This window comes from Manacus candei, unplaced genomic scaffold (genome assembly GCF_025592945.1).
Source record: "Manacus candei isolate 608988 ecotype Guabito, Panama unplaced genomic scaffold, ASM2559294v1 h1tg000027l, whole genome shotgun sequence".
Taxonomy (NCBI): Eukaryota; Metazoa; Chordata; class Aves; order Passeriformes; family Pipridae; genus Manacus; species Manacus candei.
Window position 1 is genome coordinate 551,594 of NW_026138075.1, and position 25,035 is coordinate 576,628.

Consider the following 25,035-nt stretch of genomic DNA (forward strand, 5'->3'; position numbering starts at 1 on the left):
GGGCGTTCGGCGCCAAAATTCGATCGTGCTGGGCGGCGGGAGCGGCTGCGGCGGGTGGCGAGCGAGGCCCCGGGATCGGCGAGCGAGGCCCCGGGATCGGCGAGCGGCCCCGGCGGTGGGCGAGTGAGGCACTGGGATCGGGTAGGGGAGCGGAGCTGCCCGCGGCACGGGGGGCTCGCTGGATCGGGGTCCCGGGTGGGCCGCGGGGCAGCGCGATGCCGGCAGCAGGGACCGGGATGGGGCTGTGGTGGGTCCGTGCTTTCGGTGCCTCAGAGCCGGGGCTGCCGCTTTCCTGGGATTCATCCCTCGGGGGCGGTGGGGCTAAGCAGATATAGCAGTCCTGCAGGCGGGAAATGGGGGCTCCGCTTCTGCTGTGTTCCGAAACACCCGGGCCTTTCCTTCCCCTTCGCTGGCTGGCGGCCAGCTTGGTGAAAACCCGGGGTTTTGCCACCAGTCTTCATACAAGTGTCGTGGTGAGCTTTTTGTGAAGTCACGTCTCTTAGAAATGCTGAAGTGCAGGTTATTGTTGGGATGCTGCCTGGACCTGAGGTCCACTTGTCATTTCTCGTCTTATAAATGCATGATGTTTTTGTTGTGAAAATCATGTGTTCTTATCATTTTCTCACATGCGTAGCTGTTTGTTTGGCATGCAGTATGATTTATTTGCTTATTCTTTTTTCTTTTATTCTTTGAAATATATAAAATCATAATCCAGATACCCTTCTGTGTGCTACTCGGAGGAATACTTTGTCTGGTCCCTTAGGACCATAGAGAAGATGTACATCAAGTCAATTGTTCTGGAAGGATTTAAATCCTATGCTCAAAGGACGGAAGTTAATGACTTTGACCCATTATTCAATGCCATTACTGGCTTCAATGGTAGTGGCAAGTCCAATATCTTGGACTCTATCTGTTTCGTGTTGGGAATCAGCAATCTGTCACAGGTAAAGGGATGGGGCATTTAGGAAACGTCTTTCTTCTGTTAGCAGCGTTTTGTATTACTATAAGGAGTAATCTCTGATGGGAGACCCGAAGTGGTGCTTCCTGAAAAAATAGTTTTATTTACTTGGATTTTTCATTACATAAAATTGGGTGTCTGACATTCTTTCTCATTCTTACTCTATGGTAAGAATTCAGTAGACTACAGTCGTGAACAGTATGTGGCTTAGAACAATAGACTAAAAATACCCATTTAAAAGGTAGCAATCTCAAGCTGAAGGCCTCTTGCAGCAAAAGGCACTGACTTGTTTATTTGTAAATAAATTTTTTCAGTTCTGGATTGGGTCTTAACATTTGGCCATCTGGTTCATAAGAAAAAATTAAAAAGCTGGTTTTCATGCAATGGCTGCTATTTAAGAGACGATATATCTGCTTTATTCTCATAAAAAAATTGACATTTCTGACATCAGTTTGAATCTCTGTCTTAGGATGATTTTTTGATTTCCCTTCTTTTCCACCCTTCTGCCTTCCCCCAGATGTAGACAAATCCAGATGTAGACACATCCAGGAACACTTTCTGAAGCATTTCCCTGTGAACTGCATTATGAATAATAAGTGCTGGTTAAATAAATGTGCTGGTGACTGGCTTTTTTTTAACATCTGTTCAGTGTTTGTCAGGAACCTCATGCAGAAACAATTAGCTAACTAAAACTAGACTGCCACACTCTGCTTGTGGTTTTAGAATAATAGCACCTTGCAGCTCCCATGTATCAGTTCACATGAACTCTTAAATATGCAGCTAGATCTTCATTTTTTTCATTCATTTCTCCAAACCTACAGTAGTACACTGAAGCCGTGAAATTAATTCTTTCAATAAAGTATTTATTTGTTCCATGGATTTAGGTGCGAGCTTCCAACTTGCAAGATCTAGTTTATAAAAGTGGGCAAGCTGGAATTACAAAGGCGGTTGTGTCTATTACCTTTGATAATTTGGACAAGAGTCAGAGTCCACTGGGATTTGAAGCTAATGATGAGATCGTTGTGACTAGGCAGGTGAGTCTTTAATATCTGTATTGTTTAGTAACCTAAATACATTTTTGCCATCCTCAACAGAGTGACTGGTCAAGGGAAAAAAAAGGATATTTTTTAAAGTCCTTGAGTTTCTGCAATTACACAGTGTCCTTAGCACAAACTGCAGGAGTAGATCCAGTGTACTAGACAAAAATGTTCATAACGCAAGTTCTAATTTTCTATTTAGCATTTTGTTTTTGCTTCTGCTTTTGTATCTTCCTCTTAATATCTGAACTGAGTGTTAAATTTGGTCTCCAAGAACAAAGGAACCTTTATTATTCTGATGAAGATTTTGGAGTTTTGGGTTGGGTTTTTTTGTTTTGTTTTGTGGGGTTTTAAAGTAGTGTTCTTGGAAATTTTCTTGTAGTATTGTCCTCAATGACTAATCTTTCTTTTGTTTTAGTTAAGTATTTTACATGTCCCTTCAGTCAAACAAGATCTATTTTGATGTTCTGTGTAGTGCACACATATATGTGTACACAAAGATGTAATACAGATGATTTGCTCAGATTTTTTTATTCTTTGTTACAGTTTACATCCTCACAATATCACGTAATTTTTAAACCACTGAAAGTTTCTTCAATTTCTTTTCTTTCTCCAGGTTGTCATTGGAGGTAGAAGTAAGTATCTTATCAATGGTACAAATGCTACCAGCAATCGTGTGCAGGATCTCTTCTGTTCCGTTGGACTCAATGTCAATAATCCTCACTTCCTCATTATGCAGGTATTGTGTGCATCTTTATAAAATCTAGAAAGAATAGAACTTGCACTAAATTTGAGGCAGGATAGATCGTGGGAGAACAGTCAATTTCCTAATTGAAGCAACATCTTATTGAGTAAAAATGAAGTGTGTGTTATGATTTCTAGTACAGCAGTTTGACCCTAAAACACACTGGTAGCACACTGTTAGCAAGGTTTTCTAAAATATATTCCAATTTTATTTTCTTTTTTTTTCTCTTTAACAGATATGTGTTTCTTTCATTATTATGCTGAAATTACAGAGATTTTATTTCCTATTATATGTGTTCCATGTTAGACAGTATTTTGAGTGAAATTGATATATGTGCCTTCTTAAGTAACAATTAATGAAAGAATGCTGGCTAATTGAAAAGTCTCTTATAAACATCAACATAGGGACTAGGCAAATCCCTGAAATATTTGCAAGGAATAATAAAACAGATCAGGATTTACTCAGTCAAATGCAACTGTCCCAAACTGAGTGGAGGGGTGGGATGTGGCCACAGTTGTGTACATATTCTGCTTCTCCCCAGTTATATATGAGCTACATCTCCAAAAGAACTGGTTTATGATTAGGAACTTATTCAACATCAGCAACTCAGTAAGACTTTAGAACAAACTGTGCTGTACTCCTTTAAGTTGTAATCAGGAATGTGGAGAACGAGCTTAAAATACCTGTGAGAACCATTTCAAGCTTGTTAACTGAAAGTATGACTTATTTGATCTTTGAATAACAAAACAATTCAGTAAACTAGATTATTCTTATAGTAAAAAAAAAAAAGTGTTTGAACTTAAAATACAACAGTTTTGGGGTTTGGAGTTTTGGTTTTTCTTGTTACTACTGCATGGTACACAAACACTGTTCTTGTTTTGTGTTTCTCTCACCAGGGACAAATTACCAAAGTTCTAAACATGAAGCCGCCAGAGGTAGGAAAGTTCTGGGAGTTTTTTTTGTCTGAAGCTTTATTGAATTGTTTTGAATTACAAGAATCCATGTTTTGGGAGGGGGACAACAAAAATAAAGGTGTTGGAAGGAGATGGGATGTTTCTTCTTATGCTAGATTTGTTCAACTCAGTTGGACATCTCATTTTTGTTGCATTGCTTTATTTTAGATTTTAGCTATGATTGAAGAAGCAGCTGGTACTAGGCTGTATGAAAGCAAGAGAAATGCTGTCCAGAAAACCATAGAGAAGAAGGAAGCCAAACTGAAAAGCATTGAAACGGTACTACATTTTACAAAGTATACTTTCTTTCATATTTGTTAAAGATAACTGAATAATTAGTTTAGTGTGGTTTTTTTTAAGTTGTTGAATGTTTCATTTCTGCACCTGGAACTAGATAGTCATGCTTACACATGTCTAGACTTTAAAAAAACCAGAATACAAATGTTCTGTTTTATGTTTCAGGTCTTGAATGAGGAGATAAATCCAAATTTACAGAAACTGAGAGAGGTATGGAAAAATTAAAAGTGAGATAAAGTAGGTCTTTCAAGTGCTGAAAAACTGCTTTCAGCTGCCCTGAACCAGTATGTGTTGGCTAAAACAATAATATGTTTTCAAGCTTTGTAGAATCTTTTGATAGAGAAATGTTATTGTCTTTCCAAATACAGAGAATGTGACATTCAGGACTTCCAAGAAGTCCTAGAGAGAAATGTAGGGAGAAGGAAGAAAACAAAAGAACTAGGTAAAATTAGAAGATAAAAACATGTCTTAGTTCTTAAAAAAACTGGGTCAAGTGGTATTTCTGCTGTGCTGTCAATTATATTAACATGGAGAATCCTTTTTCTTACCTACAAATACCAATGTTTAGAAGTGCTTAGAAGATTTCTACAACAGTCATATGTATCATTATTTTCCTTCAAATTTTAGAATTTATTTTTTTTTGGTCTTTTCAGGGACGAGCAGCCTATCTAGAACACCAGAAATTAGTACGAGAAGCAGAACATTTAAACCGCTATTGTATAGCTTATCAGTTTCTTCTAGCTGAAGAAACAAAGGAATCCTCCAGTGCTACCTTAAAGGAAATGCAGGCTAATGTAGAGAAGCTTCAGGAATCAAAGGCTGAAATTGAACAGAGGGTAAGAAAACTTAATGAAGACATAGTGGAGATGGAAAAGGAGAAGGATAAGGTAAGTGCAAACAGTTATGCTCATCTGAATACTTGAATACAAAGAATTTTATGACATGGGAATAATATTTACAGATAATATACCCTTGAATTTTTATCTTCTTCTGGTGGGTTGCTTAGATTATGCACTATTCATTGTTCTTCTTGGCCATTGTCTAGAAGACACAGTTTTAAAGTTTTGTCTGAAATGCTTTACTTCCAATTGCTGTATATGAAAAATAACCAAAGCACAGAAACTTTGCCCTCATGTTTCCACCTGTGCATTTAATGGTAAGTTTTACCAGACATTTTTTTCTCCCTTTTTGTTTATGTCTCAAAGAAAAAGAAAAGTAAGGAAGCTTTTGTTCAAAAAAAATCAGTATTGACTTCAACTTTGGAGGCAGTAAATTTGATTAGATACAATGGTGCATAGAGTCTTTGGATGTCTAAATCCAACTTCTGTAAAGGGACAGTGTCCCATCATATGGAGTGATGTAGGTCTTCAACTGTAGCTTCAAGTTAGGTTGAATTTCACAGGCAAGAGATATTCTGACCTGTTTCTTTTGAAGTCTGACTGTACACTTGGTCGGATTGCCTTCTACGTAAAGCTGTGAACAGAAGATGAAATATTACAGGTACTGTATCAGTCTCAGAGGCTAAATTAACTTTCCTTTATTACTGATTGTAGAAAGTTGGAGGTGTGCTTCGTGCACTGGAAGCTGCCCTTTCAGAAAATCAAAGAGTTAATACCAAAGCACGAAGTGCCCTTGATCTCAAGAAGCAAAACTTAAAAAGTGAAGAAAATAAGTGCAATGAACTGGTAACACGTATGCGGAAGGTAAGCTATTTGTATATAATTTTCTTTACATGCTAAATTAATTCAGACTGTGGGTACAGCTGGTTTTTCTTGCCTGTTACAGTAAGAAAAATCCTGTGATGGGTAAAAAGAACAGGAGAAAAGCAGAAAGAAATGTTAAGGACATTGTTTAATTTGTGCAGCATAAGGTAGTAGGTTCCTATTAGAAGTGGACATGATGCAGACACAAAGCAAGTGCAATAGAAAGTTCTGAACCCTTTATTAACCTGAGGAGAGATCCCTATAGCTTCAAATTATTATGCTGTCTGGACATACGTTACTCTTAAAATTAAATGAGAAATTTCTACCTTGAGTATTTCCGACAGTTGATGTTTTTTATACAAGAGAAGTGCTGAAGATCACTTTTTAGATATTGGGAAGAAAGAGATACTTCTCCTAGTTAGTGGGCAGTTGTCATCACTTCCTGTATTTCCTCTATCTGTAGATCTTTAGTGCACTCATGGGACAAGTACACATTTGAAGACATGCAAAGACATGTAAGATTACAAAATTTGACAAAGGTCATAGAAATGTAGTTGAAACTACTTGTAGCTCCTCGTCTACACATGAATTTCAAGTTAATGGACTCAGATTCTCTTTTCCTTTTTTGTTTTTGTTCTTTGTTTTGCTGAAGGATTCTAAAGCATTGGTGTCAAAGGAGCAAGAGCTTAAGAAGAAAGAGAAAGAACTAAATGCTTTACAGGAAGAAAGTGAAAAAGATGCAGATGCTTTAGCTAGAGCACAAAAACATTTTAATGCTCTATCTGCTGGTGTATCCAACAATAACAATGGGGAAGAAGCTTCTCTTTCTGAGCAGATGATGATCTGCAAAAATGAAATTAGCAAAGCAGTTACGGATACTAAACAGGTAAGAATAAAAGCTCTGCCTGGCTCAGGCCTGTCTTCATGCTTCTTCTGAACGTTGGCTGAAAACTAACTGACACATGCTTGAAAGGTCAGTGAAAAGAGACGCAGATATCTATGCCAGATATTTTACATTTTAGCATATGCGTTAAGGTAACTTCTTGATAAAATATAAACAAAATACCCTTGCATGGGAAAAAGCTGTAACATTGCTCTGAGGAAGTACAGAAACTGGCATTTGAGATATAAAGGGGGAGTCACTGTACTCAAATGGTTGATGGTATTTGATACAAAAAAATAAGATTACTGTCCATGATACATGTTCATACGAAGAGATTTCTGCAGTTAAACTTAATGGAATCAAAATAAAGATGCCTGAGACTGTGATTGGAGAGTTTAGAAGAAACTTTTGTCCTCAGCTAAATTGTGTGCTAGTCACATGACTTAATGCCATTTCTTTTGTCTCAAGATAGGAAACCTCTGCTGGGATAGTTCTAGCAGTGGAATTTAAATTTTCAAAATTGAAAGTGTAGCTTCCTTGTCTCAATTCAGGAAAAATTCCTCTGTAGAAAGTAATAAGAAAGGACTAGCTGTATCCCAGATTATTTTGCTTTGTTTCTTCTCAGGATCTATTCATGTGCTAATTTTACCACAGCTAAATAGAGGATCTATGTTTTTATTTCCAAATAACCTGTGCCATTATTTTCAAAAGCCAAGAGTTCTTTTTGGCATATCTGCAACCAGTGGAAAACTTTACAAATATTTTAGTGCAAACGTTCTAAATCTGCACCTGCAAGATTGTCTTTGAAGATCTGCTTCCATATTTGCTTACTCCTTACAGGCTCAAATGAAGTTGAATTATGCACGAAAAGAATTAAAGACAAGAGAAACTGAAGTTAAAAAGATCGATAAAGGCTACACAAAAGACCAAAACGCATTTGAAGCAGTTGAAAAAATGAAAAAAACCCTGGAGAACCAAATGAAGGAGCTGAACTATACAGGTCTGTACAGACTTCTGGTGCATAATTTTGAGGGAATCTGAAAAGTAGTATAGAAGTGTCGTGAGCTGACCTTGACTGGATGCCAGATACCCCTTAAAGCTGCTCTATCAATCCCCCTCCTCAACTAGACAGAGGAGAGAATATATAGCAAAAGGCTTGTGGGTTGACATAAGGACTGGGGGAGATCCCTTGGCAATTACTGTCACAAGCAAAACAGACTTGATTTGGGGAAATCAATTTAACTTAACTTCCCAGGTTCTATTTCATTCCTGAGTTTCTGTACCTCCTCTCTGTGAGCATTGCAGGGGGACAGGGAATGGGGGCTGCAGTCAGTTCATCATATTTTGTCCCTGTTGCTCCCTCCTCCTCAGCGGAAGGATTTGCACCCTTTCCCTGCTCCACTTTGGGGACCCTCCCACGGGAAACAGTCCTCCACAAACTTCTCCAACTTGAATCCTTCTCATGGACCAGTTCTTCACAAAGAAGACTCTGCATGGGTCCCTCCCATGAGGTGCAGTCCTTCAGGAACTGCTCCAGCATGGGACTCCCACAGGGTCACAAGTCCTGCCAGCAAACCTGCTCCACTGTGGGCTTCCCATGGGGTCATGTCCTCCTTCAGGCATCCACCTGCTCCAGCATGGGGTTCTCCACAGGCTGCAGATGGATTCACTCTGCTGTGAACCTCCGTGGGCTGTAGCAGGACAACCTGCTTCACCATGGTCTGCACCATGGGCTACAGGGGAATCTCAGCTCTGGCACTTGGAGCACTTCCTCCCTGTCCTTCACTGGTCTTGGTGTCTTCAGGGCTGTTCCTCTCACATATTCTCACTCTTCTCTCTGGCTGCTGCAGATTGATTTGGGTCTTTTTCCCCTTCTATAATATGTTATCCCAGCGGTGCTACCACCACCAGTGATGGTCTTGGCCTTGGCCAGCAGTGGATCCATCTTGGATCCGGCTGGTGGACACAGAAGAGAAGGAAAATAAAAGCATTTAGCTCTCTGCTTCTCATTAGGAATCAGGAGGCAACATCCAACCACTTCCTGAGAAGTAGGACCTCAGCATGCATAGGGGCTCTTTTGGAAGACAAAGGCTTTAATAATGCATGCTCCCTCCCCCCTTCCTTTCTCTTAACTTTTACTGCTGAGCACACCTTTATATAATATGGAATATCCCTTGGGTCCCATATCCTGGCTATGTCCTCTCCGAGCCTCTTGCCCACCTCCAGCCTACTGGCTTTTGGAAGAGGGGTTGGAGCGAAGCCAGCACCACTCAGCAAAGGCCAAAACACTGGTGTTATACCAGCTACTATTTTCTATTAGAAATACAAAGTACAGCTTTATGTGGCTGCTGTGGGAAATATTAACTCCATCCCACTCAGACCTAATGCAGGAGGGAAATGAAAAACCAAGTATTCTGTTTTCATGCGCAAAGAAATTTCTCTGGTCAAAGCTCTGCAAACTCTTACCTTCCGCAGAAAGTAGCTTAAAATAATTTGATTTTATAAACTTTAGGCCAAGTGTTTTCAAGTTGGATGGAAAATTTAAATTCTAGCAAAAATTTACATGAATGAAGTGACCAGTGTCCCTGTTCACTCCTAGTTTTTCTCACCTAAAAGACTTCTTAAAGTTTGTTTCTCATGCCAGGTAAAGTATGTTCCAGACACTACTCAAAACTCAACTGATATTCCAGAATGGCATTTGGAGAAGCACATTACACTTTAAACATTTTTTTTTACATGTTTGGTATTGTGATGGTGTTAATTTGTCTAAACTGAAAATTTACAAAGAACTTTAGAAAGTCTTTGAATTAAATATTCGCTACATATGTGTAGATTAAACAGTGTAGGTTACCAGTTTTTAAGCTGACAGATTTTCTGTACTCTGGATGTATGCCTGCTGCCTGTTCAACTCTGAAGAAGAGAAAGAAGCAGCCCTTCCAGCAAAGAAAAAGGCATTGACTTCTGATATCAGCCGGCTGAGAGAATTGTATGAAGGTTTAATGGCAAAGTTTCCGCATCTACAGTTTGAGTACAAGTAAGATCTCTGCGTGATCCTGAACATTACGTGGAAGTGCTTTTTGGGGCCTTTTGTGCATGGCTCATGGGACTTAACAGATAATTCCACCAATGGCTTAGATGTTGCTTTCCTGTTAGTGCCAGTGAATAATGACTGTGTTACCTGCGCTGCAAAGTGAAGGGGGAGGTGGGGCCGAAAGTCAGGAAATGTTACGGTCTTACCAAAGTCACTAGGACTTAGAAGTTTTGTCTGATGGTTAACTCCAGTAGCTAAAGCCATAGAATCCAAGGGTCTAAACTGCAAAAATGTGTAATCCTTACTTCCAGAGTCCTGCCTGTGGACCTCTGGTGGAGGTCAGCGTTGCCACCTGTCTCCACTAATCAAATACCTTTATCCCAAGGTTTATGGTTTATGTAATAGTCAGGATGAACATACTCCCATAGCTGTGATAATGAGAGAACCTATTGGAAAAATCAGTTGAAAACTGTGTGAACAAATCATAGTAAAATCAGGAAGAACATTTGTTTAATGACTACATAACTAACTCCTCATTGGCAAATCTCTTGCCCTGAATTATTTAATTTAACCACTTTCTGTGTGTTTGGTTTTCTTTTCTAATAGAATTTAGAATTTCCTACACAAGTATAATAAGCATCACGAGTTTTAAATATAATATTTTTTAAGATGTGTGAGAGAAAACCAACATGATTATTATAACTTATATTTATTTTCAGACATCCAGAAAAAAATTGGAATCCAAGCCATGTGAAAGGTCTTGTTGTGACTCTTATAATTGTGAAAGATCTATCCAAAGCAAAAGCCCTGGAGGCAGTGGCTGGAGGGAAACTCTATAATGTTATTGTGAACACAGAGGTAAGTTTATTGCATTAGTACAAGAACTCTGGACTTTGAGATGTGGTTTTGTGATTCAGGGCTGGCAAGCATGTGCATTGTTACTGAATGCTTAGGAGGGGGTTTGGACCACGTACATGTTTAAATTGGGTCAAGAGTGTCATGCATAGTTAGTGGCAACAATGTGTTCTTTTTCCAATGCCCTGTTGTCTGTCTTTACAAAATCAGTTGTTTATTCAGTTATGCTTTGTAACTCTTTTTCATTTGAGGTGACTGGCAAAAAGCTTTTAGAAAAGGGTGAACTAAAGCATCGATACACCGTCATTCCACTAAACAAAATTTCAGCCAGGTGTGTTCCACCAGAGATGGTCAAATTGGCCCAAAGCTTGGTATGTGGATAATACACTATTTACACTATATTGCTTGTGTCCTGTTTTCGTTTTGTTTCTGTGTTGAAAACATGAGCTTCTTAATGGTTTTACTAGTAAGAATTTTTATAGGGTTTGAGAGCATATTGACTTTTTTCTTTTATATCCTTTCAGCTATGCAATTTTTAAATGGCTATTAATTATTTCACTAGTAAATGAAATAGTTTTAAAATGTAGTGATGCTTTTAGAAAGTGTTTTTATCAAAAAAAGACAAAACTTAAATTTGAAAATTCTTATAACTTGAGGCATACTAACTGGATTCCATTTTATTTCTAGGTTGGTCATGATAACTTGCATTTAGCCCTTGCTGCAGTTGAATATGAATCTGAACTGCAGAAAGCAATGGAATATGTCTTTGGGACAACACTGATCTGTAATAACATGGATAATGCTAAGAAAGTGACCTTTGACAAAAGGATAATGACAAGAAGTGTTACTCTTGATGGAGATGTGTTTGACCCCCAAGGCACTCTGCATGGAGGCAATTTCTGGTTTTATTCCTATATTAATATCATGTGTCTGTTGATGTGTTTACTGCTCTGCATGCTTTCTGTAAAAATGAACAGTAACTTTTTGTGTAGACTCATACTGGGAATGATATCATCTGTTTAAACTAAGATTGTCTTGAGCTGAAATAATAATAATTAGATTAAGAAAAAATAATGGAAAATTATTTGCATAAAGTAATTTAGATTTTAAGTATTTAAATCCTGGTTGTATAATCCTCTTGGAAGGAGAAGTGCTTTATATTCAAGCACTTTTTTAAGTAATTCATAATGGATTTGAGATAATTTCATAGATTATGAAAAGTTAGTTCTTTGCACAAGACATGCATGTGTGATATTCAAAGCCTGCAGAACTAAGTTTTGTAACAGAGGAGACATTTTTTCTCCATGAGAACTCCTTACTTTAGCCTGGCTGACATATCTGTTTTGCAACTAAAATAAATCACCAACCTGCATCATTATTAACGTTTAGAATTTGCTATTACCAGTAGTGAATCCACTAGTCTGATTCCTATTAGACTGGCTTTTTATTTTTTTCACTGAACAGGTGCGTCCTCACAGGCTGTACCAATATTATCTAAACTTCAGGAAATAAAAGATATTGAAGCAGAACTCAAGACAAAGGAATCTGAACTTGAGGCTGTAGAGAATGAGTTGGCAAGCTTGAAGAAGGTTGCTGAAAAGTAAGGTTTGCACTAAAAAATGTGTATCATTGCTCTTATGTGACTGAGTAAATTTAATATAAAGAAGTGTTTTGGGAGGCCACAGGGCGTGTTGAGATTGGAGAAATATGGAGAAAATTATTCCCTTTCTCCCTCCTGCCGCAGTTTAATTTGTAAGTTCAGCAATCAAAAGGAAATTTAGCTTATAGATAACATATGTAAGAAAACTTTGTTTTGAGTAATACAGGGGGAAAAAAAAGTATACGTTGATGTCTACTTTAAATCACTTGCAGTTTTCTAAAGTTTCATGAAGTCCACTGAAGAATGGATCTGTTCAACCATATTAACAGCCATACAGAGTTCCAGTTTGTGATATCTCTTGCTTTTCTTGCAAGAAAATGTAAAGATGCTAAAAAGGAGTATTACTGTTTAATGATTTAAATTATGTAATTTTAAATATATTTGATTTTCAGCTACTCAATTACTGAACATCTTTTTAAAAGATCAAATAGAAAAATGTGTTAGTTGTGCGGAATGCCATGAGAAGGTAGTGTTGCATACTATGCTATCTACCAGCTGGATTTATTTTTAAAAATTGTTTTGAGTTGCAGTAGACTTCCAGAAATATAGCCAAAAGTTAAAAAGGACTTCTGCTTTTAGATATTTTTTCTTTAATATTTCAGCCTAGCATCTGTCATAATGCTGGTTTCAAAAACAGTGATCTCTGAATTGCAGTTGTTTTTGATATCTCTGATTGGGGCTACATAGCAGGAGTTACATATATGATAACTTGCATATCTACAAACCTCACAATTGCTATTAGAGCAATTAAATCAGACTTTTATTCATTTAAGTGTATTTGTCCTACTGTCATCACTATACTCATATTAGAATGGGAATATAGGTTATTTATCCACTCACTTCAACTTTGGAAGGGAGATGCTGTGTACCCCTCAATACAGGAGTGTGTCACTGCTATCTTCAAAGGTACCGGCAACTGAAGCAGCAATGGGAGATGAAGTCTGAGGAAGCAGAGCTGCTGCAAAAGAAGCTCCATCAAAGTGCTTATCACAAACAAGAGGAAGAGCTGCTTGCCCTGAAGAAAACCATTGGTGACAAATATGTTCTTACTCTTTTAATTGAAAATCAACTGCTGAGAGTGAGATGGATATCAAGCTGTTTGAATTTGCTTAGTAAGAAAGTGTTGAAAAGAAGTAGCGTTCATATAGCTAAGGAAAAATGTAAAAGCACAAAATGCAGCAACCAGTAAAACATAAAGACAAAAATGGACAGAAGCGATACATATCTAGACACAGTATTCTAGGGGTAAGGTATCTTGTTAGGTAGCCATCTGATTAATTACTTCTTGATCATGCAATGTGGCATATGCTTGTCCCTGTAAAAAAAAAAAAAAAGAAAATATGCCTTTTTTCTTTTCTTAATTTTAATGACTGGTTGTCTGTTTGGTTCCCTACCAAGAACTAGTGACAACAGCACACTGTCTTAGGATAATTAGTGAAATATCTGACTTCAGTAACTAGCGAGTTTACAACAACTTTTTTTCTGTTGGGGGCAAAGACAGATTTATTTCAGTTGGAGTTTAGGATGTAAATTTAAAGATGAAAATAGTGCCCACTCTCACTACTATACTTCTTGATTCAGCGGAGTGTGAAGAGACATTAAACAAAACTGAAGAGAGCAAAAAGAAAGCAGAAGACAAATACAGGGAATTAGAGAAAAAAATGAAAAATGCAGAAGCAGAATGTATAGAAGAACGAAAAAATGCTGAGCAGGCATTAGCTGTTGCCAAGAAAAACGCAGATGCTTCAAGCAAAAAAATAAAAGATATGCAACAGGTAAAACTTCACCTTTGTTGGCAGTTTTCTCAATGATAAAGTGGTTGCAGAAATCAGAAAGTTTGATTCTCCTGAGGTTTTAATACTATCAGTTCTGAGACTTAATATACTGACGTAGGAATTGCTGAGGTTTTTTGTTTGTGGGTTTTTTTTTTGTGAGATTGTCCCCTTGCTGAAGAACGAGTGCTATTAATTTTCTACAGCATTTACTACATCAAACTGAATCTTAATTCTTTCCATTTTATCTGCCATAAATTGGAAAACATCTCTTCAGGAAGTCCAAGCTTTAGTTCTGGAACTTGAAGAGCTGAAACAAGAACAGGCTTCCTGTGAACACCAGATAGCAGCTGCAGAGGAAGCAATCAAATCCTACAAGGAGCAAATTGATGCTATGGCAGCTGAGGTGGCTAAGACAGAGGTAAACATGAATACTGTGTTTCATTATCCATTTTGATGTTACTGAAGGTGTGATCCCCTAAAGCTCACACTACAATGTATATTTTGCTCTTCAGATTTGCTTACCAGCACTCAATCCGCCCAGGTAGTTATTTTTTTGCTTGGTTTTCACATGTGAATTTTTTCTACTTGCTGTGTCTGTTCTAGTAAGGGTCTAACACCAGCCTTTATAAGAGGCTAATAAACACCTGTTTGATTTGCTTTTCAGGAATCTGTAGAGAAATCACAGAAGGAGCTGGCCAAGGAAAAGGAAGTAATCGCATTACATGATAATGCAATTAAAGACAAATCTGCAGAGATGCTAAAATACAGAGAACAGAATAATGAATTACATATTAAGATTAAAGAATTAGAACATGACATCATCAAATGTCAACAAGAGGCTGCTGATGCTGCTGCCAAGGTATTTCAGAATTGTACTTTTCTTTCCATCTTGTGGCCAGGAGTGGTTATTTCCCTTGCTAAGTGCAAAGGAACTTTTTCTTAAGCACTATCATATTTGCAATCCTTGATGTAAAAAGTTTTATCCCAGGAGGAGGGAGTGAAAACTGTACATTGTAACAGAGCTTATCTGTAGGGACTAACAGAGAGTAGATCGCAGTGAGAAGGTGATCACTAAGAACAATCTAACTGTATGGACAAATTAGGTAACTAATTACAGAGGGCAATTCCAAGATTTAGTGACATTAGTGTAGTCCAGATATAGAGAAAAAAGTGTTTCAATTAAGTAAGATATATATGAAAGCTACCTTAAAATCTTGGTTTGTGTACAGTCAAGGAAATTACCTGAAACAATGTAAAGATATGTGTTGGGAGAATCTTAGATGATGCAGGACATACTGCTGCAGGCCTGTTTGCACAATCCAGCCTGCGTGCTGGACGGAGGGGAACTGTGTCCTTGAGCAGCAGATTTGAAAAAGATGCATAGAGGTAAACAAGAGAAGAGGATGTTATCCAGGGTGGGAGAAACCTGAAGAGGGGAGGGCCTGAAAAGGTCAGAGCACGTGCCTTGGCTAGGAGAGGGAATAAAGTTATAGCTAGAGCGTGTGAACCCTGTAGGACCCTTGATAATGTGTGTATTTTTTGGAATAAAGCGGAGCATTGACTGTACCTCCATGAGGATGTGTCTTTGACTCTGGAGCTCCTTTTTGCATCTTCTCGTTTTAGATATGCACCTGTGCTGCATTGGGATAGAAGAATTAATGTTGTAGAGTAATTTTAGCATGTTGATTTTTTTTTTCTGTTTTCTTATTTTATTCTTGCCATTTGAGAAGGGTTTGGGGAAGGCCTCAGCATATCTTCTTGTTTACAGATGAACAAAATGCTGACAGAGCACAAGTGGATAGCTTCAGAAAGACCATTCTTTCGTCAGCCAAACACAGCCTATGATTTCGAAAGTGGCGATCCTAAAGAAGCATTTCAAAGGCTGCAGAAATTGCAGGAGCATGTAGACAAGCTGGGAAAGAATGTGGATGCGAGAGCTATGAACGTGCTCTCTGACACAGAGGAGAGGGTAACCATTTCTGTACTTTAACCTAAAAAGATTGCATAGGTTGGGTATAGGTTATACACATATATATAACGTAGCTTTGTTTTCATATGCTCTATTTCTGAATACACCAAAAACTAGACCTTCATGAGGTAGCAGGAAATCTTTTGCTGGATCTTTTATACTAATCTTACATCTCTGAACTGTTCAGTTGCACACCAGTTTTATAGGTTATTCATAGTCTTGACTTTGGATGGTAAAAAGAGTTATTTTATTATTTCCTATCCCAGTCCATCCTAAGCTGCAGTGTTAGGCAAGCTTTGTGCTATCTATTAGAGTATCTGAGAACTATATACTGTCATAAAAGTTGCAGATCAAAAAATTATTCATCTTCAAGCATGATAGCTTGAAGGTGTTCCAGAGTTATCTCAAATTAATCTGTATCTTCAGGCTATTCCAGGATTGTCTCAAAACTGCCCACTGACTCACACTTCAACTTCTCTGGTACTGTTTCCTCCTATCGGCCTCCAGAAGCATGCTTTCTTCTATGGAAAAGCAAATTATGATTAACGAAACACAATTAACTTGGAAGTGCAATTTTCAAAGTAATGTTGGCCTTCCCCTTTGCCGATTGTTGAAAATTCTGATGCTTTAATTTGCAAATAATATCCCCAGATTTACCTCCTTCATGCAGCTAAATGAATACACTGGATTTCAATCTCATGTTTAATGACTATTTCATAGTTAAAAAATGACATGGTAAAGCTGTAAGAGTGGCACAAAATTTATTTTGGCACAAAGTTCATTAAAATCAATCTTTTCTTCTCATTTCTTTAGTACAATGACTTAATGAAGAAAAAAAGAGTTGTAGAGAGTGACAAGTTAAAAATTCTTGCAGTTATTGAAGAGCTTGACCAGAAGAAAAATGAAACTTTAGATATTGCTTGGAAAAAGGTATGAAACTTGAAATCTGATCTTCATGTTTTATCAGAACATCAGATTTGGTTTAGATTACTGTTTTGTGTATTTCCACAGGGAAGAAGTCTCTTTTCAGAACTAATGTCCCTTGCCTAGTATTTAAATTACAAAACAACCACTTCATTTCTCCTGTTTAATCTCACTTTTGAGAATAAGACATTCTCTGAGAATTGTAATGAACCAGTTAAACCTGCAAAACTACTTTACCATTCTCTTTTAGTGCCCACAAAAATTTAAGGAAAGTTACACTACTGGCCTGCTGAAATACAGGGATTTCTTTTTTATTTTTATCTTAAAGCAATATTTCACCAGAGTTAAAATCTTCTGGTTCCCTGTAGCCCCCTACAATGTGGGGCTGTGGACCTGGGGTACTGTTCCAGTTGCTGATAGGATACTTAATATTGGGTTAGAGCAACATCTGATTTATGTTTCTGTTACCTAAGCACTCTGCCTTCTTACTAGTTCTCTCATATAATGAACTATAAAAAAGTATAAAATCTTCTCTTTCTACATGGGAAGCTTTTGACACATTCTTTTCCACTGCACCAGGAGAACTTGTTCTTTTTGGCCTTTGAGAAAATCGATTTTATCTAAGACTGAATTACACACAGACAAAGTATTGGTTTTAATTACTACTGCCTGTACTCAATATATCACTGACAAAATGGTGCCTTTTCATTTCAAAAATCTTGTTTCGGAAAAATCGGTGAACTCTATTCCAAAGCATCGGGTAGTGGAATAAGTGTCTTTTCAGATACATTCTTTAACCTTGAAAGTTTTAATCTGCATTTACAAAGTTGCATCTCATCCAATACCTGGGCATTGCTTAAGCAAACCTGGGAAGAATAAGGGGGGGGAGGATGCCAGCATGTACCTCTTACATGGTGATTATACTTTTACTAGTCCTTTAATTAGCTGGGAGAAATCACAGTTTACCAGTTTATAAAACTGTGTTAAGGCATAACTGTTTCCCTGGCTGATAGCATAAAGAAGCCTTTCCATACTTCTGTCATTCGATCCTTCTAAAATGCTTAGTGTGAGGTGTCATATATCCTTTGGTGTTGCTTCTCTTTTCAGTACAGAAAAAATAAGATTCTGTATGCTAGTATTTTCTCATTATCCTGTATGTCCAAATCTTCAAGACATGAGTTACTGGGTTAAACTGGGCAAGATGTCTTGAGCTTTGTGCAGCTTTTACCATTTTTGCTCTTTGGGCTCTTGATTCAAAGCATATTCATACATCTTCTGTGGTCTGACTTCTAGGTGAATGAAGACTTTGGTTCAATTTTCTCAACACTCCTGCCAGGAGCCAAAGCTATGCTGGTAGCCACTAAAACCAACAATGTCTTGGATGGTATGGAGTTCAAAGTTGCCTTAGGAAACACCTGGAAGGAAAACTTAACAGAACTTAGTGGAGGACAAAGGTTGGTGAATATATTTGTTTTCTGTTGTGGTTGTGTATATAATTGATACTAACTAATCTAACTAATTATAGTTCTGAAAAGCAAAAAAATTAATCTTTTCCCTTCTCAAGTTAGGGACTCTTCCTCCTCCCAAACTGACTCAGTATTGGAAGCACTATTCATTCTGACTTAGAACAATGCATTACTTGACATAAAATAACAAACAAGATTTTAGTCCATGAAGAAGTGACAAAACAAATGAGTTGACTAGTGAGAAAACTGCAGTTAACTCGAGGTAGCACTGATGTAGTGTTGAATTAAGTGCTCCTCTCTTTGAACTGTAATCTTAAAAATCTATATAGACAAGATTTGCCCCAGTATAAAAGTAGTATCATGGCAACAGTTTTCATCTCCAGTGACTACAGCTACTGTGTAGGGTTTGTGCTGCTTTGCAAGGAAAAAAAATCTAACAAATTGAAAAGCAGAAACAGAATTTTGGAAGAGGTGAGACAGATACAGAACTTTCTAAGGACAGAACACTTCAAGAACTGTACACTGAAAAAGATCTTTGCAAAACTCAGAATTGAAAATAGAGCAACAGCGTAATTTTAAATATTGTCACGCAACTAACCTGATCTTTTGATAAAAGAGTAAGTAACATTTGACATTTCTGACAGAATACTTCACATTTTGAAATGGGAAGCTGTCATTCCATCGAGAAAGCATTTTAGAATCATAGAATTGTTTAGGTTGGAAAAGCTCTCTAAGATCATAAAGTTCAACCATTAACACTGCCAGGTTGACCACTAAGCCATGTCCCTAAGCACCACATCCATACATCTTCAAAATCCCTCCATGGATGATGACTCAAATCACTTCTTTGCACAGCCTGTTCTAATGCTTGATAACCATTTCAGTGAAGAAATTTTTCCCAGTATCTAATCTACACCTCCCTGGGTGCAGCCTGAGGCTGTTTCCACTTATTCTGTCACTTGTTTCCTGGGAGAAGAGACCAACCCCCACCTGGCTACAACCTCCTTTCAGGCAGTTGTAGAGGGCAATAAGGTCTCCCCTGAGCCTCCTTTTCTCCAGGCTTAACAACCACTACCTGCTCCTCACAGGACTTGTGCTCCTGCCCCTTCATCACCTTCATTGCCTTTCAACAATTGCTTTCATAAGCCAAAGCCTTTCAGACAAGAGAGTAAATCATAACTTTCTTTTCTCCATCCTAGATCATTGGTGGCCTTATCCTTGATTTTAGCCATGCTCCTCTTCAGGCCTGCCCCAGTGTACATCTTGGATGAAGTGGATGCAGCCCTTGATCTCTCTCATACCCAAAATATTGGGATGATGCTTCAAACTCATTTCAGACGCTCCCAGGTATGATCTTGAAACTATTGTGGTCATAGAACGGTTTGGGTTGGAAGGGGCCAGACAGCTTCCACCGGACCAGATTGCTCAGAGCTCCGTCCCTTATTTTGAGAGGCAGTCTGCCACCGAGGACTCTGAGCTGTTCTGTTCACCTGTTTTATTCCAGGAACGTGTGTTGCATTTCTGAGTTGTTTCAACTTGAAGTTACACTGATGATATGGCAATGGTGAAACTTCAATGTTTTAATGTAAGCTGTTGCTGCAGTGGTTAAAAGACAGGAAAGATTGCTGATCAGTTTCAGGCATGATCCACATCCTGAATTTTTTCCTAGAGTTCTTTAACATGAGGTAAAAAATATTTCATGCTGACCTTAGAAAAATAGGCCAGGCACTAGTGGAAAGAATCTCTGTATCACTGTGACCTATACATGAAAAAAAAGGTAGTACATGTCTCTATTTGGTGTTAAGACCTTTTCAAATTATCAGAGAAAGGAGGGGGAAACATTTGTTACCGGCATTGTAAAATGATTTGAACAGTATCTTTTGACTATGAAAGATCCTGCATTCTTACAAAATTAGTGGCAACATTTTTTTTCCAGTGTCTGATGCACCATAAATGGGTATCTAGGGTTGTGGACTGTATCCCAGGCCAAGCACTGGGATAGGGACAGGGATGTATGTTACTAGCTGCAGAAAATGTCTGGCCTGTGGGTCTGCAGGGCTTTGGTTACATTTAGAATATTCTCTTAAGAATTACCACCAAGTTTCTAGCCAAATAAAGTAAAAGGACTTCTCTCTTTGGAGGCCTTTTCCATTGTTGCTTAAAGTCTGTATTTGGATAGCAGCATTTACTTCAAGCTTTTCTGTTTTCTTTTAGTTTATTGTGGTGTCCTTGAAGGATGGAATGTTCAGCAACGCAAATGTCCTCTATAAGACCAGGTTTTTGGATGGAGTATCCACTATCACAAGATACAGTCAGTTTCAAAGAAGACCTATTAGGTCTCCTGACAAGAAATCCAAGAGAACATGTAGGAACTCTGAGAGACCACCAGCAAAACGGAGAAACAATGGCCCTCAATTTGTGGAATGCACTCCTTAAGTGTTTTGTCTTACTTTGAAAAGGTTTTTTAAAAAGCTCTTTTAAAATTCCAAACATTAAAATTTTAACATTCCTTAGTGTCTTAACTGTACTATTTTGAAAAAAGGTTTGAATAAAGCCGTCTGTACTATTAGCTAAGCTGACCACATTTATTCCTCTTGGTGTCCCATAAGTAATTCCTATCATCCCTCTGTAAGCATTTACACAGAAATGTATATAAGCAGTAGCTCTGTAAGCTTAACAGGAGGAACTGAAGGCACTGAAGCCATAGAATGGTAGTCAAATCAGATTTTCCTCAGTGTTTTACAGCATTCAGAAGACCTGTTACAAAGTGTAAACATTACCTTCCTTGCCTGTTGTCAAATTCCAGAGAAAAGTGGCATAGCAATTTTTGAGCGACTATAATTGTTATGGAGCAAAGCAATCATCAACAACTAACTCCCAAGTTACTTTAACAGTATTTGCAAATTGCTCTTAAATATTAATCTCATGGCCTCATCTGCCATGTATATATAATATACACAGAGTGTAAGAATGTACATATAATATATACAAAGAATGTGTCTACATAATGCAACACATCCCCTAACCCTGCCTGGTTGCAAACTGTGGGCTTAAAAAAAAAAAGTTAAAAAAATTAAAAAAAAACCCCACAACCCCCCCCACCAAAAGCTCCAAACTAACCAAACAAAAATAAACCCCAAAACCCACAAAAGTTCCTTCTAAAACTGCAGAGCTACCATCCATGTCCATGGGGTGAGGGGCAAAGCAAAACTGCAGTTTGGAACACAAGGATGCTATAAAATACCCCCGGAGAAAAAACCACCACCAGTCACTTCAAGGAACAGGTCATGCAGCTTTTATTTAATTTTACCTTTTTGGTAAGCAGGAGGATTTTCTTTCAGTCAGACCATTCACATACTTGGACAGTACAGATTGCAGTGAATTTGATGGAGATCTTGCAACATTAGAAAACTTTTCTCAATATACATCCATTTAAGCAACGGCTTGTAAGTCAGAATGAGAGTGCTAGAGTCAAGTCTGCGCACTGCACTCCGGGTATACAAAGCATCGCAGCAGCACAAGAGATGCCCGTGCTGGGCAAAGTACAGTGTGTTTTACATAGTGCAATCACTTTTAGAGGAGAAACTCTAGGAAGGCCACATCTATTTATTTTTTTTTTTTAATCCTATCAAGTTTACAAATGCGAGGGGGGTAGAAATCAAACCTCTGACTTAATTAACTTTTGTACAGGTAGGTTTTGTGTATAGGCACATGCTTTAGAGAGGAGCTCTGAATCTGCTCTGTAATCACGAGAAAGACATATTGCTTTGTGATTCAGAAAGTGTCATACCATCTCTAACCTTCCTAACACTCTTGGCCAGAGTTGTTAATCCAGCTGTTTATAGAGTTCCTAGATACGCTCTTCCCTCTAGTGTAAATCCCCAATAGAGAAATTCAGGTTGCTATTGACAATGATTACAGTTATTCTACGTACAGTCATTAGACCATACCAGGCATTGCCTCTGAATACTCCAGTCCACAGTGAAAACTCAAATTACCAGAGACGTGGAGGCTTTTGCTTTTCTGTTACTGTCACTCACCAATATGAAAAAACCCAAGTCAGACAATGAACTGCTACAGCAAAGCATCACTGGTAATCACCTAATACAAAAAAAAGAGAACTCATGACACTACATGTCACGGTAAGCAACTTGCTAAAGATACTGCAAAGTGATTTGCCCAGTAAAATCTTTAAATGTACACTGTGCTCAATAGTTCAAACTACACGTAAACAAAGAGCAGCTCCCTGCAACAAGGTGTAAATCAAAACATTATAGCACCAGCTCCCAGCACCAAGGAGTTGCCCACTGACCAGTTCTAGTGTACAATGTATAGTGCTCGCTGAGGTTTCTGCTACACGAGAGCCACAGTGGGACAGCTCTACCTGCCCATTTCTTCATGACATTTTCTTACCAGGTGTTCACAAATTACATTCCTCTCCATGAAGAGCAACAACGAGATTGTTACAGTACCAGAAAACACTGACAGGGAAATGGCACCTGAGGGGAAAGTAGGTACTGCATACCTGAATCTGAATAAATGGGCATGGAGGAAATGTGATGTCTGTCACCTCAGCAACCCTCTCCCTAGCAGAGCAGATTTGAAAGAAGCTGCAGACTGTAAGAAAAAAAAAAACACACCTTCCTATGCTGAAAGCCATGGACGTGATATTGCCCACAGTAATGATTTTATTTCACCATCAGCAAAGCATTTATCCCCAAAAAGCTGTACACATACTGGTCAGGTTATGGAGCCGTGCTGTCTTTACACTATTAAAAGTCTGTTGCTATAGTGGTCAGGTTTGTCTTTTGTTGGAGGGGAAAAAAAAAAAAAAAGGAGATAGGCAGCATGGCCACATCACCATAGAGCAATTTTACTCCCATGTTGCTGCAGATATAATCTTGCTTCTTAAGTGCAAATTAAAAAGTATTTGCTAGAAACCATCATGACTTGGGCTCTGATAAATGACAGATGATTCAGTTTCTTACAAATATTCACAAGTCTAAATTGTTACAGGTTTCCAAAGCAAGAACAAGTTTACCAATAGGAAGGGAATAAAACATTATCACTCTAAAAAAAATGTGTCATTGCAAACTTCAAACGCTCTTCAAAAACATATCTAGAAAAGATTGTTTTCAGGGTTTTTTTTCATTTCCTGGAGCTGAGGAGTGTCCATGCAAAACAATTTTGAGAAGAGCAGTGTTCCACCTGGGTACCAACTAGCCCCAACTTTGTCCCACACAGCTCAGTTAAAGTGCTCTCTTGTGCATCCTTTGAGGAAAAAAGTTCTCATTTAAAGTTTGGGAGGCCAAGGTTGCCGGCTGGGGAAGGCATAATCTCGGTCAATCCATGTTGAGGTCAGAGAAGAGGAAGGAGCAAAGTTAACAGTACTCTGCCTTTCATCATGCACAAACAGGCTGCAAGGGAGGAACAAGCAGATGCAGAGGTGGGTGTCAGATGAAACCCTGTCCCTGGGAAGCCACAGGAGTTTAACACATGCCTCATCAAGGGAAGCATTTCGTTCTCTAAAGATGAACACCAGCACTATTGCAGAGTGCTGAAGATTTACTGTTTATACACCAGGTAACAGATCTCTACATACACAACAAGTGAAAATCAAATACACTTTTTGCTTTCTGCACTGGTGGTTTTTCAACAATTCCTTTGAAGGACAAAGGGGATGTAACATTCTTTTGCCGATTTAAAGGAAAAAAAAAAAGCATTTTGCCCTTGCATTTTTCATGTTGCACACTTACATTCTAGGGCAGACTGTTAGAGGTATTTACTGATAAAACAAGTAACCATCAGCTTAAAAGAGTAAAAATAACATTAACGGGGAAAAGAAATTAAGGCATTTTTTATTTTGGCCAGGAATGATGCATCCTACAGAGTAATCTTCATTTCCCCACTTGGTTTTCAGACCACTGCACTTTTTTGTTTTTGTTTTACATGGCACTTTGAAATTTACTTTTTACAACTTAATCAAGATTTTCAAGTGTTTTCTTCAATACAAACGCCCTCTCTTGTAGCTCAGGTCTGCTATCTGACGCCATAGTAGACAACGAACGAATGAGCTGCTCTCTGCTTTCTGGTGTCAGGCTTTCCCACTGTTGAGCTTCTGTGTAGATAAAGACAGACACTGGACATGAACATCAGAATGCCAAAAAACCCCAAAAGGTCATCTCTTTCCCCAGACAGGCTGGAACAGCGACTGCCTTAACCTTTCCCTGGTAGTCCATACCGCATTTTCAGGAGAGCACAAATTCAACTGGACACTTGGGTGCATGTGCTGCCTCCTGCACAGGGAGTCCTGCCCACTTGGGCTAGGTTTCATTGTCTAAGCCTGCAACATGTGAATGCAAAGGCCTGAAGAACCAAGCATTTCCCATGTTACAACTCCTTCATGAAAGAGGCATGTAAGAAGACTTGTAGAATAAAGGAAACACAAAATGCATAACAGAAATCCAAAGGAAAAATTTGCTACAGGACAACTGCAGACACATATGACCTTGAGACCTGACAAGACTCATCCTCCGAAGTCAATTCTGCAAGGCTTAAATCGTAAGTAACAGTGAGGAACTAAACTTGACACTGAAAGGGTATAAAGGAACAAACAGAAGCTCCCTCCTCTCTGGAGACTGAACATATTGCAGAATCTGACAAGATGCTCAGTCAGTTCCATGTGCTCCCCAAGGGACCCTCCTTGCTGAATTTTCTTCATCCAAGGAGTAACCAACAGTACTTTTTTAGACCTTGACATCAGCCCCTGTTACTTCAAG

General features: G+C 38.4%; 2 protein-coding genes across 4 annotated transcripts in view; one reads left to right on the forward strand and one right to left on the reverse strand.

Moving 5' to 3' along the window:
• The first annotated feature begins 702 nt into the window (after positions 1-702).
• Positions 703-21,317, forward strand: SMC2 (structural maintenance of chromosomes 2). Its single transcript, XM_051789514.1, has 24 exons — positions 703-944; positions 1,843-1,992; positions 2,612-2,734; positions 3,637-3,675; positions 3,862-3,972; positions 4,156-4,200; positions 4,644-4,877; positions 5,544-5,693; positions 6,346-6,579; positions 7,417-7,576; positions 9,493-9,610; positions 10,327-10,465; positions 10,714-10,833; positions 11,150-11,354; positions 11,927-12,062; positions 13,029-13,153; positions 13,704-13,897; positions 14,172-14,315; positions 14,562-14,756; positions 15,666-15,866; positions 16,680-16,796; positions 18,084-18,244; positions 19,456-19,603; positions 20,471-21,317. Exons 1-24 carry the CDS (start codon positions 777-779, stop codon positions 20,690-20,692), a joined length of 3,639 nt encoding a protein of 1,212 aa, XP_051645474.1. The 5' UTR covers positions 703-776; the 3' UTR covers positions 20,693-21,317.
• A 211-nt stretch (positions 21,318-21,528) lies between these two features.
• ECPAS (Ecm29 proteasome adaptor and scaffold) overlaps positions 21,529-25,035 on the reverse strand; it is a 61,096-nt gene continuing 57,589 nt past the window's right edge. For all 3 annotated transcript variants that reach the window (XM_051789512.1, XM_051789511.1, XM_051789513.1), the window contains one exon: positions 21,529-24,374. In XM_051789512.1, the coding sequence (XP_051645472.1) occupies positions 24,235-24,374 (140 nt within the window). In that variant the 3' untranslated portion in view covers positions 21,529-24,234. The remainder of the gene's footprint in view (positions 24,375-25,035) is intronic.